This window comes from Mycteria americana, chromosome 12 (assembly GCF_035582795.1).
Source record: "Mycteria americana isolate JAX WOST 10 ecotype Jacksonville Zoo and Gardens chromosome 12, USCA_MyAme_1.0, whole genome shotgun sequence".
Taxonomy (NCBI): domain Eukaryota; kingdom Metazoa; phylum Chordata; class Aves; order Ciconiiformes; family Ciconiidae; genus Mycteria; species Mycteria americana.
The window spans coordinates 3225007-3240029 of NC_134376.1; the positions used below are offsets into that span (position 1 = coordinate 3225007).

Below are 15023 nucleotides of genomic sequence, written 5' to 3' on the forward strand. Positions count from 1 at the left end.
GTTTGGCTCAGCGTAATTGATTTTGATGCAGATAATGCCCATCTTGTACCCAAAGGACCCAATTTAGGCCAAAGAAAAAGAGGCTGAGTGCAAATTATAGATGTCAGTTAAGATGAACACTTCAAATGGTTTGGAAACACTTGAGTCTCTCTGTCATCTCCCGCTTCGGCCAGGCACTGAGTCGAGCAAGCACCTGCAATTCTAAAATCAACCACCAAGGAACTTTCTCTTTGCCAGAGCTGTGCGTTTTAGGGGTTTTGATCAAAGTGCGCGATGCTGATTTTGGTTCCCATGCTTAGGGAGGCTGTCTCTACAAATGAAGTCTGTTCAAGTAACCACAGAAGTGAAATCTTGCCATGAGATAGATCAGGCCCCGGGGCCGGGCTGGAGTTTTGTATGCTGTGCGTTCAGCTCTTACAATCTTTTCAGCTTCACTTCACACAGTAATTTTCCAAACTTTCCTTGATTGATTAGTGGTACCTCAAGGTTGATTTCTATCTGCAGCACTCCATCTGGCACTAGCCATTAGTGCTTTCTAATACACAGAAAGTAATTCAGTGTTTGACTTTACTAATTAAAGTAGTTTGGGTTGGATTTTGCGTTTTGGGGTTTTTTTTCCCCTTGGATGATTCTTTTTTTCTTTTTCTTAACTGACACTAAAGGAAAAAATAACCTGCTCTTGAATCAATTATAGCCAAGAACTTGCAAAAATTTTGGCAGAGCTCAAAGACAAGGATTTTTATGATGAAAACTTCTTGACATAATAAAAGAAATTGTTCTGCAGAGACCTTTGAAGTGACCCCAGAAAAAACAAAGTAAGCCTCCTGTCTCCCTGGGAACAGTGAGGAGATCTGAGTTAATTGCCAGTATCTTTAATCTACATCTTCCTTGTGATTTTCACTCTGGAGTTTTAGATTGATTCTGATTAGCTTGACTAGAAGACCTGATTCTGTCCCCAGTTCTGCTACTATAAATCAGACGAGCATCTTTGTTACAACTGGTGAAATTATTGTGGCATGAGCAAACCAAGAGGGTCAGAATCACAGAACAGAAGACATTAAACAAAAAATAAATAATCTGATTGTCCGCTCTCATCCTGCTCATATTACTATGGTGATCAGGGAGTGCCTGACTGGGGACTGCGTGAATGGTGTCCAAGCCAAAGATCCATGAAGTCAAAATGTTCTTTGCATTCAACTGAGTGAGCTTTCTGTTAAATCCTTGCAGTGATGGGAGAGAGGATCAGACACAAGGCTCAGGGCTTTAGTACTCAGCCTCGTATCTATTAATGGGAGACAAATGGTTTATCCTATCCCTGCCCCTTCTGTGTAAGAGGTAAAGAACTGAATGAGCAGGCAAGGAGAATCAGGCTGAGCATCATACAGGATCTCCGATGGGTTAGAGGACAGCTCCGTTCTCTGCCCAGAGTCTCGATCCTTCGAAGGCAAAAATCATTTCCCCGTGCTAAGGGAGCAGCATCTCCTTTCCCACTGGCTCTGCAGCATGTGATTGCAGTCGGCAGCACCCTCCAGGCCAACCTTGCCAATCATCTTAATTGAATCTTTCAGCTATTTCCCTGCAGCTGCCAATTTTGGTGTGCCATGTATCTTGCACATCTTTTTCATCAGAGCGGAATTAGGAAACGTGTTTCTTGCCGTCTTATCTCTGTTGATAAATAATTGTATGTTGCATTTATTGGAAGCTTTGAACTGGTACATTTGGAGACACTGTTTAATATGTCTGTCTGTGAACAACCATGGCTCGAACAGAATTTAATTACTGAGAATGGATTGCTGAGATTGGAAAGCACAAGAAAGGTGCTCCAGGTCCTTGGAATACATCTATAAAGGGCTTGGAGGGCCAAATGCTGGAGCTGCAGTCAACTGGATTAATGAGATTGGAAAGTGAAGAGAAGAGGAAGTCATTTCTTCTTAGCGAAGCAGGTGATACTGCATTCAGGGTGCCCCAAGGAAGGAACAGGAGGCAAAGCAATGCTGAAAAAAATATATCCGTGTTCTTGGGAGAAGAGCGAGAGTTGCTAGCTTTCCCTCTGAGTTCATCTGGTCTGAGAATAAGTGTGTAGGATCAAACCGTGCATTGCAGCAGTGAACCTTGCACCAGTGCAGATGCCTTTGACTTGATGCCAAAAATAGTTCAAGAGTTTAGTTTCTGGTGTATGGACCAGCTGTTGGCAAATTCAAATGGTCTGGTTCCCATTTACACCAAGGCCTTGCTAAGGATATGCAATGAGAACTTGGAATAGGTAAAAATGTACTCGTAAAGTCATTTGGAGCACTTTGAAGGACAGCAGGAAAGAAGTCCACAGCATGGCAAGAATCGGGCTGTAGAAATCACAGATGCTGTTTCAGTCCAGACAGGTGGCTATGCATGTGTGTTGTCCTGCATTTCTCCAGAGCTATTTGATTAAAAAAAAAAGAAGACAGATGTCTGTGAGCACGTTCTCTTACAGGATTGCTAGTACTGTCTAATCCTCAGCAGCTCAGGAATCCTTCCCCTAGGTACTGCTGCATTTATACTGGGTGATGAGTCCAAGAATGAATCCACAAAGATGTCAAACAGGAGAACAAAAGCCCAGCGGTCTGTTTATCCCTCCTGTATCCCTTTGGTTTACAAGTGAGTAGTAAATAATGCAAATTCTAATTACATCTTAAATATTCTGAGAGCCGGATGAGCATTTGCAGCCCTCCAGAGGAGAAATGTGGTGTGTTGATTGATTCTTGCTGAAAATGCTGTCTAGCGTGCGAGAAAAATACCTCTATAACTGTTGGCTGGCCTTCACTCTTGTCTCAGCAACTGCTTCCCAGGTGGGGAGCTGGCAGTGCCGCAGAAGCCCAACAGCAACCCTCAGGTAACTCCTTTTGTAGAGAGGGCTCTGTGTTTAAGCGTTTTAATACATTCGATTTGAGGATTGCCAGCCAAATGCAAATTCGGTGAAGAGGTGCATCCAATCTGTTTGGAGTCCTGGGTTCATTTTTCATCCTCAAGTGTAAATGGATGGAGCACCTGCTGTGGCAGCCTGACTCTGAAATGCCCATCCAAATAGAGGGGAGGGGAAGGAAGGAAGAAGACTTTGAACAGCACAAAGGAGACTATTTCTTAGGCAGTTGGCAGTGATTTGGTTTAGCCTTGTATCACCTCCCAACTTGATCCCTCCGGTTTCCCCATGAAACACAGGCATCGAGCGCAAGAGACGATCGGCTGTGGTACACAGCCCACACAGGCAAGGAACGCGGCCAAAAAGAACTTTGCTCTCTATAAATGTTTCAACCGTGTTAAAGGAAAGGCAGAAAAAGGCAGTTTGAGTTTGATTGCTTGTCCGTTTCACACCACTGAACAGACTGATTACTGCCTGTGTCTGCCCAGACAGCTTAACCCCTTCTCAGGCTCCAGGGTGAACAACAGCACTTGCATCCACACAAAAAAATGTGTCCGTTGCTGAAAACTTTCTATCACAGATTGATCTCTGGGGTTCATGTTGAGCAAAAGCATTCTTTTTGGTTTCATTAAACCCCTGCCACTGGAAGCATAGTATCGCTGTCTGATACCTGTACATCGCTAACCAGCAGCGAGGATGCGATACGAAAGAATATCTAAGGCAGGTAGAGGTGGGTGCACTTTGCGTAAATGCAGCCAGCATGTCATCAGACCTGATTGCTCAAAGTCTTTAGCAGTGCTGACAGAGTAAAACAGCTGCAGAGACAATTTTTACCTGCTCCTTGGCAGATCATGTTTATTGGTTTTAGCGTGGAGCTGTATTCGCTGGCTTCTTCTCACTCAGCTGCATGGTGGGTGCTAAGTTACGCGTGCTTCAACATGGGAAATGGGTTTGAAAACTTGCTGGTAAGGTATCACCACGTTTGACTTTAGGGTGAGAGGAATCAGGAGTAGGCAGTTTTCTCTTCCAGCACCCATGAGCTGATGCAAGGTGTTCTGACAGTCTCAGGGAACCTGTGAGTACTGATGGTTATGTGTACAGCAACGTTCTCCCCCTTGCAGATGTGGTCATATACCAAAGATCCATATCTAGGAGCTTCTTCCAGCTCCTTGAGTAAAAAAACAGGAGAAAAGTGGTGAGGATTCATGTCTGACTTCCCTGCAAGTGTTTTGTCCTGATGCTCCAGGTGTGACAAGAACATTATTTTATTCACTGCTTCAACAGCAAGTGCTTTATGGATCATCTTTTCTGTACACGCCATACAGAAAGTCCTCTACACCGATGAAGCTTGATCCTTTTCTTGTTCACAGCGAGCTAATTCACAGTTCCTTCACTGCAAACATGGTTTAAATCAGGAACGATGCCACTGAAATTGGAGGCAGGCGGCAATTCTGGGTTTATGCTAGGACCACCAAGGCTCACATGAGGTGTAGCGAATAGGGTACATCAGTACCCAAGTAAGTAAATCTGCAAGTAAATTCAGACAGGAGCTTTGATTTTGATGGAAATTGTGCTGGAATTTCAGCTCTAGGACTAGTAGCAAGATAGCACTAGAAGTTTGGTATGTTTTATCTAAATAAAAAGTGCAAATTACATGGCAGAATTCGCTTTGCTCTGCACACAGCCTGTGTGGTGTTAATTAAATCCTCAGCTTCTTTTTTAGTGGAAGGAAGACTGAGAAAATGAGTATGAAATCAATTCTACATTTAATTAAAGTAACTCTCTTCCATTCAGATGCTTTCCCACTATGATATTGGTGATGCAGTTGTAACGGTGAGCCAGTAGGAATCACAAAGAAATTGGTTTTACAGAAACAAAATTGACTTAAAAACTTGGGAATTTTATGGGTAGCATTATAAAACCAGGAGGCTAAGGTAAAAGCCCAGATCTCTGCACAGAGAGGCTTTTGCTTTGTTTATAATCCCTCCTTGGAATTTCTTTACACTGGCTCGGAACCAGTGTTTCAGATGTTTTATTGTAATGTTTTATCATTTTAATTGTACCGGATTCCTATAGAAACCTCAGGCCAGTCCTTTGGTCACACATTGCTGCTATCCTAAGCCAACTGGGAAAAGAAGTGCAGCAGGTCCGGATGGATCCGCAGAGGTGCTGGTGGAGTGATGAGTACCAGCACTATCAGAAGACTGATGTTTAACTTTTTGGTTTACTTTTGTTCTTACGCTTTCTTTCTCTGTCTTCCTGTAGGTTATAACCCTGGAAGGATGGGTTGACATCATGTATTATGTGATGGATGCACATTCTTTTTACAATTTTATATATTTTATATTGCTTATAATAGTAAGTATGAACTGTGAGATGCTCCCATTCCTTGTCCTTGTGGGGTAAAGTTGTTCCCTGGGCTTTTCACAGAGAAGAGCCAGCTAGGATTCAGAGTGGGAGACCCTCCTCCCGCCATAAAGCATAATCATGCGGGTTGTGATTAGTGCTGTGGGGACAGATTATTGGCTACAACAGTCCTTTTTAGTGTCACATGTGATGCATGGCCACAGCTTGTCAAGCCATATGGTCTTCCCTCCCTCTTATTCTCCCAGTCTTGGTCTTGTTACCTTGATGCGTCCTAACTATTGTGCCTTGGCCAAGCAACTGCTAATCAGAACAAAAAGCAGAGAGGCTGTAGCTTTTCTTCCTTTAGCCTCCTCAGTGTGCCACAGGACACCTTATTTCAGTGAAGGGCCCTCAAACTATTGAACTTCACCTGAGCCCTTTAAATAAGAGTAATAATAGCAGTGCACCTTTCTGAGGTCTTATGGTGCTGTCGTTCCTAAAAACAAAGTATTACTGGTGGTGCTGGAGGTTGCCTTCAGAAGCTGCCATTCCACGTCTGCAAGGTTCTTTTTTTACAGTGGGCACAACCTTCTCCAGGGGTCTAGATCTGTGGAAAAGTTAAGCATTTAAGTCAGGAGAGCAGAGGGAAAAGTACCATGTAGATGTCAGGCAGGACGTGGTGCCAGGCAGGAGGCACTTCGAAGTGCTTTTGTGGCTGGATATTCTTTATATATAACCCCATCCTCGTCAATGTGGTTTTGAAGGCCTTGGGAAGTCAAACCACCACAGCTCCCACCACCAGTGGGAAAGGCATGGATCCGAGCAGTGTGAGAGTTTCCCAGTAATGGATAGCATTCTGAAGCCAGTGATTTTTGAGCCTTTAGCAATGGGCCATGGGTAGTAGAGATTTACGCTCCACTCTTCTGAGCCCTTCTCTACAGAAGAGCCCTTCTCTATAGATCCTTGCAGAAAAGCCAGAAGGTGACTAATGTCCAAGTCACTTGGAGCTGGGAATGGCACCCTTGCTGCTTCTCAAACAGTATCCAGGCTAATATTACAAACTGGAGAATAGCACTGCAAACCATCTCCCAACAGCTTCCCCTGAGGATTCACCAGACAATGGTCCAGATTAAATCCATACGTTTCCTACTGAGCACAGCACAGAGGTTTGGCCATGTAGACAGTGGCACTTTCTTGACGTCAGTCCCTTTCACGCCTAAGGGCACTGATTCTCTGATGGGAATATTTGACATTTTCCTTTGGCTGATTTATGAACCCAAGTGGTGAAAAACCAGTTTGTGGACTCAACAGCTGAGGGAAGGATGTAGCCTTAGGTCACTTCACATTCTTGTCCTTGGGACTTCATTTTGAAAACCTGGTATCACCCAAGAACACATCAACTCAACCAGACAATAAATCAGGCCTTTCTAGGCTGGTGTCACCCAAGGATACCAGGAGCACTAGGAGCACTGAATCTCCTGGAGATGCATTTCTCTGTGTCAGAGAGATACGAGAGTACAAGGTCACAGATGCATGGACCCTGACTATCCTTCTCAAAATGAGGGCACACTATGCCAGAGTGTGAAGTGATAGAGGAAGAGAAGAGGCAGTTTCAGTACAGCACAAATTGGACTTCAGACCATTTCTCCTTCCAGGTTGGCCGGGTGTTTCCTAGTGATCTGTTTTGTGGTGGTAACTGATTGCGTTGTGTTTCATATACCCTGCGTTAGTAGCAAATGTCATCGCTGTTGAGGGGAGGAAAGTGGTGAAGGCTATTGTTAACAGCTTTCTTTGCCATTGCCAAAGTAATTTAGCATGACTTAGGAGCAAATTTAGCAGCTCAGGCACATGTTGACATAACATTTGGTGAGCAGACACTGAGATTTGGCATGTTTGGAAATCTCGGGATTTCTAAGAACCACACTTCAAGTCCAGACAGCATGTGGTGGTGAAGAGCATGTCTTGCTTTGTAAAGTCCCTGCTAATTCCTTTCCCTGTGTTTTCTCCAGGTTGGTTCCTTCTTCATGATTAACTTGTGCCTGGTTGTGATAGCAACACAGTTTTCTGAAACAAAGCAGCGGGAAAACCAGCTGATGCAGGAGCAGCGGGCCCGTTATCTCTCCAACGACAGCACAATTGCCAGCTTCTCGGAGCCAGGTAGCTGCTACGAGGAGCTGCTCAAGTACATCTGCCACATCTTCAGGAAGGTGAAACGGCGGACAATACGGCTGTACAATAACTGGCAGAGTAAGCGTCGGAAAAAAGTTAACCCAAACAGCACCACAAATGGGCAAAGCCACCGAGGCAAAAAGCGTATCACCTCCATACACCACCTCATCCATCATCACCATCACCACCACCACCACCACTATCACATCAGCAATGGGAGCCCTCGGGGGCCACGCTCCAACCCGGAGATCTGCGATCTGGAACTCAAGGTCATGAAACCTGGAGGCCAATTGATGCTTCCTTCTCCGTCCCCCAACTTGCAGAGCCCTGCTCCTCCTCCAGATTCGGAGTCTGTGCACAGCATTTACCATGCAGACTGTCATGTCGAAGGACCACAAGTGAACTGTAAGTCTTCCAATGCCCCTGCAAGCATTAAACTGACTGCTGGACTCTCCAACCATGGCAACATGAACTATCCAACCATCCTGCCTTCTCCAACTAGCAAAGCCAGTTCTGTTCCGGTTCCCAAAGGAAAGAAGAATGGCAATTCACCTGTGGCCATGGTTAATAGCCCTGTAAATTTGGGCACGGATTCTTATGGGAAGCTGCAGCAACTGGTAGGAGAGCATGGTAAGGACAAACAAGCTGGGGTTTTTTGCTTAGGAAAACTGGGCAAAGGGCAAATTGCTCAAGAGTTAAGGTATTAATGATAGCTACGTAGGGTGCTGAAGATGGAGGCTGTTTTGTGAATGCTATTTGAACTGAGCGCTGAAGCCAGAAGTAGGACAGGTTGAGGGACTGAGAGCTCTGTTCCTTCTACCCTTGTATTTGCAGTCATTGGGTAAAGCAAGACACGGGATGGTCCGGGCAGTGAGTTCAGGCCGCTGCTGGAGGCCTCTTTCCTGTGGTTACAAAGCATGTGGTTTTGAGCTCCTCTCGTGTGCTTATCCTGGAGGTTCTCCCTCTGTTCCCACCCAAGAACAGATCTATGCAACCCCTGGAATTACATCTCTGGTGAATGACGGACCTGCGGGCTGCAGCCCTGCAGCAGAGAAGCTCCAGCTGCTGGGAGATGGTACCTTGAAAGGGAAGAGCAGGTGGAAGCTGGTGGAGAAGCAGAAGGTATAGGAAACATAAGAAGTTTAAAACAGGGAGGCACTGAAAGAACTCAAAACAAAGACTTCTAGAAACCCCTAGTTCTGCTCTGATGGGCCCCTGAGCCTCTGAATTTCTTTTTGGCAAGAAGGAGCAGAAGGTTTGGAGGAAGGCCCATGGCCGCTGCAGGGTCTTGCTCTGTGCTAGTCCTCAGAGGATGCGTGTGAGGGCAGGAGTGTAGCAGAGCTACAGGTCTCAGGCTTTCCCTCTCGTCCTTCCCCATGTGCAGAAGAAATGTAGGACTGAGTGTTAGCGCAGATTTGGAGCTCCATTCAGTCTGAATGAAGGAGGAACATCCTGGGGACTCTTTTGTACCTCAGTCCCATCCCTGTCTGTACAGACTGTAGCCACCCCAGCACTGCTGGTTAGTGTAGTTTTATCTCCCTTCACGTATAAATCACCCACTGCTGGAGTAGTGATTACATGCAATACTTAGGTTTCTATTTTACAAAATGTTTCCAGTCCTCATGGCTGGAGCTAAAGGCTGAAAAATAGAGTCTTAAGCCCTCAAACAGTAAAAAGTCAAAAAGATCGAGCTTCTATTTTTTAATCTCTTTAAACCAAACTCGTCATCTGTTTTTTTCAATGCCTGTGTTTTCCAAAACTGTTTGTCTGTGTGTGCATGGACACAAATATTTATCCTAGTGATGTACGAGCTGAAAAAATACCAAGCCTAGCTTACGGGGGGGTCACAGTAAAGGTTGCTTGCCAAATAGATTGGGTGGCTTGTCTTTGTTAATATTTTTTTTTTAAGTGACCATACAAAAGGGTAAAGTGGATTGTTTATAGAAATTGCCATCGGCAGACATTTCTGTACGCTTGGGAGCTTAGCAGGAGGGCAGAAGGGGGCAAGGTTAGTAGCAACGTTCTTCCGTTGTTAAGCAAGGGCTTTATGTGAATCACTGGTTCATCTTTAACTATGCAAGTTGATGAGGGTTATTATGAGAATGTGAATTTACCTTGAGATAAAAGTCCAGGCTCTGCAGAAGTCTGGAACTTGGAAAGCAAGGATGAGAAGAAAAGATGTTGCTTGGAAGGCATTGCTCAAGTCAGAGGTTTGGTTCTTTGTGCTTGTAAGGGGATCTGCTGCTGGGGTCCTCTTCAGGAGAAGAAAGACCCAGATCTCCGTCCCAGCTGTGACATTCCAGGGCCACTTCAATGACTTAGGAGATTTTCACGTAGCCTGTGGTGGTTCTTTGAAAGCCAGAGGTTAGATGGAGTTGCTATTAATAATTACAGTATCCTCTTTTTACAGAGGCGTTTCAGCCCAGAGGATGCCAAAATGCTTTAAACAAATCTCCTGAAATTGTTTTGTCTCTTTGAGGAGTGTGGTCATATCTAGGGGAAGGGATGGATGCCTCAGCTCTTGGCTGGTGAGCAGCAGCTTATCTGGCACCCTGAGGAGCACAGGGGCTAGGAAGGGAAGCAAGTCAGCCGGGTCCATCTGGAGACCCTGTCACACAATATGTCAGTGCCCAGCTCTTCCCCTCCATGGCTCTGGCTCTTTCCAGGCCCTCCTTCCCGCTCCTGCCGCAGCCCTCCTGCCACACCAACAGGGCTGAGTCGGATTCACTTCCGCACCGCAACCATCTTCGTACAGCAGGGATGATGGATGTGTCTTCCAGGCTTCAGGAGGATCTTTAAGTGTCAAATAAGCTAGCTCTTGAGGGTGTAGCTCTGCCAAGCACAGCTCCCAACTCATGTTTCTCCATCCCAGCCTAAACTTAGCAAAGGAGCCATGTTAAGTCCCTGCCCTGTGCTCAACAGGGAAGGTGAGGTGGGCTCACAAGCTCACCCAACACTCCTGGCCTCAGCCTCTTTGAGCAAACAAAGAGCTATTTCACTTAACTCTCTCTCCACTCTTACAAGTCAACAAGCAGAGCCTGTTCACTGCAAGACTTGTGCAAGGAGAGCACGCAAGTGATAATTGAGAGCATTAAGGAGGCATTAGCAGCCAGGGCACTCACAGCCCCAGCTGGAAATAAGGTTAGTGTCTGCTGGGAAAGATGCAATTGTGGCAGAGAGTATTCTCTTCCCTTCTTTTATTGTGGAATAGAACAGCATAAAGTACAGTCTGTTCCTCCGTGTTCTCGTGCCCTGCAATGCTGTGAGGTTATTTTAGCAGGCAGCCAAGGAGACTCTGGTATTTTGAAGACATCTGTGGCGCCAGTATTTTTCATATAATTTTTAACACTTTGATAGCATTAAAAGACGTCTGGCAAGGCCACTACCTCTGCTATCCGTGCTACTGTGGCTGTGCTGCAGCCTTTCCTCGTCAGACCGGTCCCGCTCAGCAGCGCTGGGCTAATGTGCAGTGCTGCACCCGTGCTGCCTGCGGGTCGAGTAAGGGGGCAAATATTTCTGATCCTCCTGGTGTCTTTGACGTAATGCCCAGGAGGAGGACAGTCCTCTCCTGATTTGTCACAACCCGGTTTTCAAGCTAAGGGGGTGCTTTATTTCGTTTGGTGCTGCCTCCTCTTTAAAGACGTCCTCAAGTGTCAGCCAGGAGTAGCTGAAATCCGCAGCATTACTGCTGGGTGAGCTCCAAGCTCCTGGGCCCCGAGCCAGGAGCATCCACTGCCTTTTGCTTGGTCTCCCCAAAATCTATCCAAGTGTCCCCATCCAACCTCCAGTCAGGGGATGGAGACATGTTATGGGGAGAGCTGTCCCCTCACCTTATTTCCCTGAACCTCAAGGAAAGTTTTCATTGATGCTTGAATGGCATTTTGTAGCAAGGATCCCATGCTCGCAGTATTGCATTCCTGTTGGGTTTTTTCTGCCGTTAATATCTGGTTCCTAAGTATGAGGAAACTAGGAATTTAGTTTCTAAATAAGAGGAGATAAAATCTGGTTCCTGTTCCACCCGAGTCGTCCTTGTTACGGTTGTCCATATCGTCTCCATACCCTGGCTCTGTGAGGGCAGCCAGCATTTCTCCTCACACCACCAAACATGTGGCAATGTGTTTGATTTTAAAACACCCTGAACACTCAGTCGTGAGCCTCAAGCAAAGAATTCACCTGAGCTTTATTAAAGGCTGAAGGAGGGATGAAGGAGACTGAAGGGACTACGTGAGTCTCCGAGCTGTGATCTGTGGTCTGTAGCCACCTTTGGTCCATTTCTCCCGCTCCCTCCTCATTATTAGCTAAATGGAAGTGCTATCTAAATTGGGTGTAGCAGCTTGATAGTGCTCAGATCACCGCTAATGATGTTAGCCTGGTCAGATATAATAAAAAATAATTGAAAGTGAGAGGTGTGCCAGTCAGCCTTCCCCCAGCAGCAGAACACAAAATGGCTGCCACGCTGTGTGGAGAGAGGCCCCTCAGCCTCCATGGAGGGGGCTAGAGGGTGGGTGTCGGGGTTTGGGGAGAGTGGAACAGAGGGAAAAATGAGACAAAGCAAGAGCCACTTGGTAAGATGGATGGCTACTGTATTAGGGTATTGCATTTAACTGCGGATGCGGCAGAAGCTGCTCTGCCCTGGACAGGCCCAGTGCCACCCAAGCAGGGACACGGGGCTGTCCACCATGTTGAGGGTGTGAGGTGGCTCACGGTGTGCATCTGCCCTTGCAGGTCTGCGGCGGACGCCCAGCCGGCTGTCGGGGCTGAGCGCGGCCTGCCCGCTGCCCAGCCCGCCGGGCGGCACGCTGACCTGCGAGCTGCAGGACTGTCCCTTCTGCGCCAGCCTCCTGGAGGACCCCGAGTTCGCCTTCAGCGAGTCCGACAGCTGCGACTCTGACAGCAATGGCGTCTACGAGTTCACCCAGGACCTGCGGCATGGTGACCACAGAGACCAGCTCCAGCAGCAGCGGGGCAGGAGGAGGAGGAAGAAGAAAAAACCCAAGGAGAGGAACAAGGTCACCCGCCTGTGGAAGGCTTTCGGCAGCAAACTGAAGAGGATCGTGGAGAGCAAGTACTTCAACCGGGGGATCATGATAGCCATTCTCATCAACACGCTGAGCATGGGCATCGAGTACCACGAGCAGGTGAGTGCGGGACTGGCCCGAAGAGCCCCGAGGGTCTGTGGTTTCAGGTGCTCACGGCGTGGTGGCTTGGGGTGACTCTGTCGAAGCCATACCAGAGGAGTAAGCGCTTTTCATGCAAGTTGGAAACACCAAATGGGGCCAAGGGCCTGATCCTGCAGACTTGTGATGAGCAGGAGCATCTTTCTGTGTGCGAAAAGCCTGGAAGGTGGCTGGCAGCGCTGCTGAGGTGCGGAGAGTTTAAATGTGTGTGTTAGGACGTGGCGGCTCAGAGCCTCACGGCTTAAGTTGTTTGCTGTGAATTATTCATATAAGCATGAATTGTTCTAGTGGAAATACCCCTTTGGTCTGATGGTGGTGGTGCACAGTGGACCTTATAGCACAAATAACCCACACAGAAGTTTCTTCTTTGATCCCAGACCTTTAAATAAAGACTTAAACAGTCAGGCAACGCTAAAAGCAGCAAAGAAAAAAAAAAGATTGTTTCTTCTTGAAGGCTCCAAAACCTTTAATTTGATCTTATAGGGTGCAAGTAGGTCTTTCTTTTAAGTGTTTGGAGGGAGGAAAGAAAAATCATGCTGTTCCCAGTATTAGTCTGAACATGGTGATGGCAGAAAGCAGTGCTGGCAGCTGAGGACAGCTTGTCCTTGTTGTTGGCTGATGGGAGCTTGAGGGACTGTGCAATGGGAGAGGGAGGTGAGTCATCTTAGTATCTCCAGTTGGTCACTCTGGGGAAAGCTATGCTTTTCTGGGCTTTTCTTTCTCGGAAAAACTGGTTACTTTCAACTGTTTTCCCAAGACATGCTCTGGAATTTCTCGTGCTGCCTCTGTATCAGGTGCGGAAAATGCATCCCAGCGAGGCCAGGAGATCCTCATACTGATCTTCTGTGAAGTGGATAGTCAAAGGTTCATCCAGTGCTCCCCCAAAATCTCCACTGCAGGATCAGGCCCAGGTCAAGGTCATTTATAAAGCTGTTCCTCCTCTCTGCCTTGGTCTGTGCGCTCAGGAGTGAGGCGGAAAGGCAGACAGAGTAGCATAGTACATTCAAAGGCAGGACAAGAGGCTTTGCATTTTCTTCTCCATCATTTCCCAGGATTAAGTTCTGCTCGGGACCATGGCAAACAATCCTCTGGAGTGCTGCTACTTTATTTTCTCTCCACTTGTGTGCTTTAAACCCCCATATTCTATGCTGAGACGTATTTTCTTTCAGAAAAGCAAGTACTCAGCTAAAACACGTGAACCTCAGCCATGCAACAATAAATTAGTTCACACTTACAGCAGAGAGCGTCCAAACCCAACAAAGAAATAGCTGTCGCTGTCAGCTTTCTGTCTGGTTAGTTGTTCCACAACAAGTTTTAAAATTAGGAAATACACCTTGTCAGTCGCCTATGAATAGACCATTCATTCCTCACAGCGGCTGCATTTCTGCATGGATACTCTTTTGTCAGGCGGATACAGCTTTGTCAGTCCTTGGATATTGCCATGATGGGTGCTGAGGGAAAACCTTAGGCAGGCTGCAGTGAGAAAGCCCAGGGATAGCATGGAGTCTGTCTACAATCACTCGTATAAAGGTAAATTGTGATAATTACATCCTTGCTGCTAACAAAGGAAAACTGTAGCCGGCAGGTTTATATTGGATTTTACCTTGTAAAAGATTTGCTTTAAACCATCTCAAAGCCAATGGCAATAAAGATTCTGAAGCTTTTGGCTACGGAGCATCAGACTCCCGCCAGCTTTGCTCGCAGGCACTGCCCAGCGTGGGCCCAATAAAAAGGGAGGAATTTTGAAGTGAAACCTGTAAAAGTTCCTCCACGTGCCTGACTGCAAAGTGTCTCTGGTACGCAGCGGGGATAACGAGCCGTAGAGCTGTCAGAGCCCAGCTTTGAAACACCTCGCCCAAGCACTCTCCTATCAACAGAGTGACCTCCAGGGCATTGCCAGAGGCTGAGACACTCTCCGAAAGCAATGGAAAATGGCTCTAGGCTCCCAGACTGTTTTGCATGAAAGTCTGGGGCTTCTGTGAGCAAAGTGGGGTGATTTCAGAACCCACAGCCCTCCTTGTGTGAGAGTTGGCTGCCAGACTCGGGGTGGGGGACTGGCTTTGTGTGGAGATAAGGAGGAGATGCCTGAGCGAAGCTGTCACGAACCCACAGCGTGGTGTTGGGACGGAGGGGAGGTGAGAATGGCTCGTTTTGGGTATGCCGCGATCCTTGCCAGGAAAAACAGTTTAATCACAGCTTCCTGGTTACTGAGTGATGGGTGCTGCCCAGTCACTCTGCACCTCTGCTCAGAGCAGGTATTATAAGGCAAGAAGGTGTGAACCTTCCCCAGGCTGTTAACCAGGCATGGATGTTGCCATCATCTCCTCCATCCTCCCAAGGGCAAACCTGGAGGCCATTCCCCAAGTTGTAAGGATTTAGGAGCTGCCTACAAGGATAGCTACTCTGTGGCTCTTCTCTGCTTTCCTTGCTCCCTC

The 15023-nt window shown here is 47.0% G+C and overlaps 1 protein-coding gene across 4 annotated transcripts in view; it reads left to right on the forward strand.

Annotated features, from left to right (window-relative positions):
• CACNA1H (calcium voltage-gated channel subunit alpha1 H) overlaps positions 1–15023 on the forward strand; it is a 262906-nt gene that overhangs the window by 165376 nt on the left and 82507 nt on the right. For all 4 annotated transcript variants that reach the window (XR_012777680.1, XM_075515653.1, XM_075515654.1 and 1 more), the window contains 3 exons: positions 5162–5254; positions 7252–8041; positions 12137–12549. Coding sequence is in view for 3 of the 4 variants with exons in the window: in XM_075515653.1 (XP_075371768.1) it covers positions 5162–5254; positions 7252–8041; positions 12137–12549 (1296 nt within the window). In the remaining variant the exon portion in view is untranslated. The remainder of the gene's footprint in view (positions 1–5161; positions 5255–7251; positions 8042–12136; positions 12550–15023) is intronic.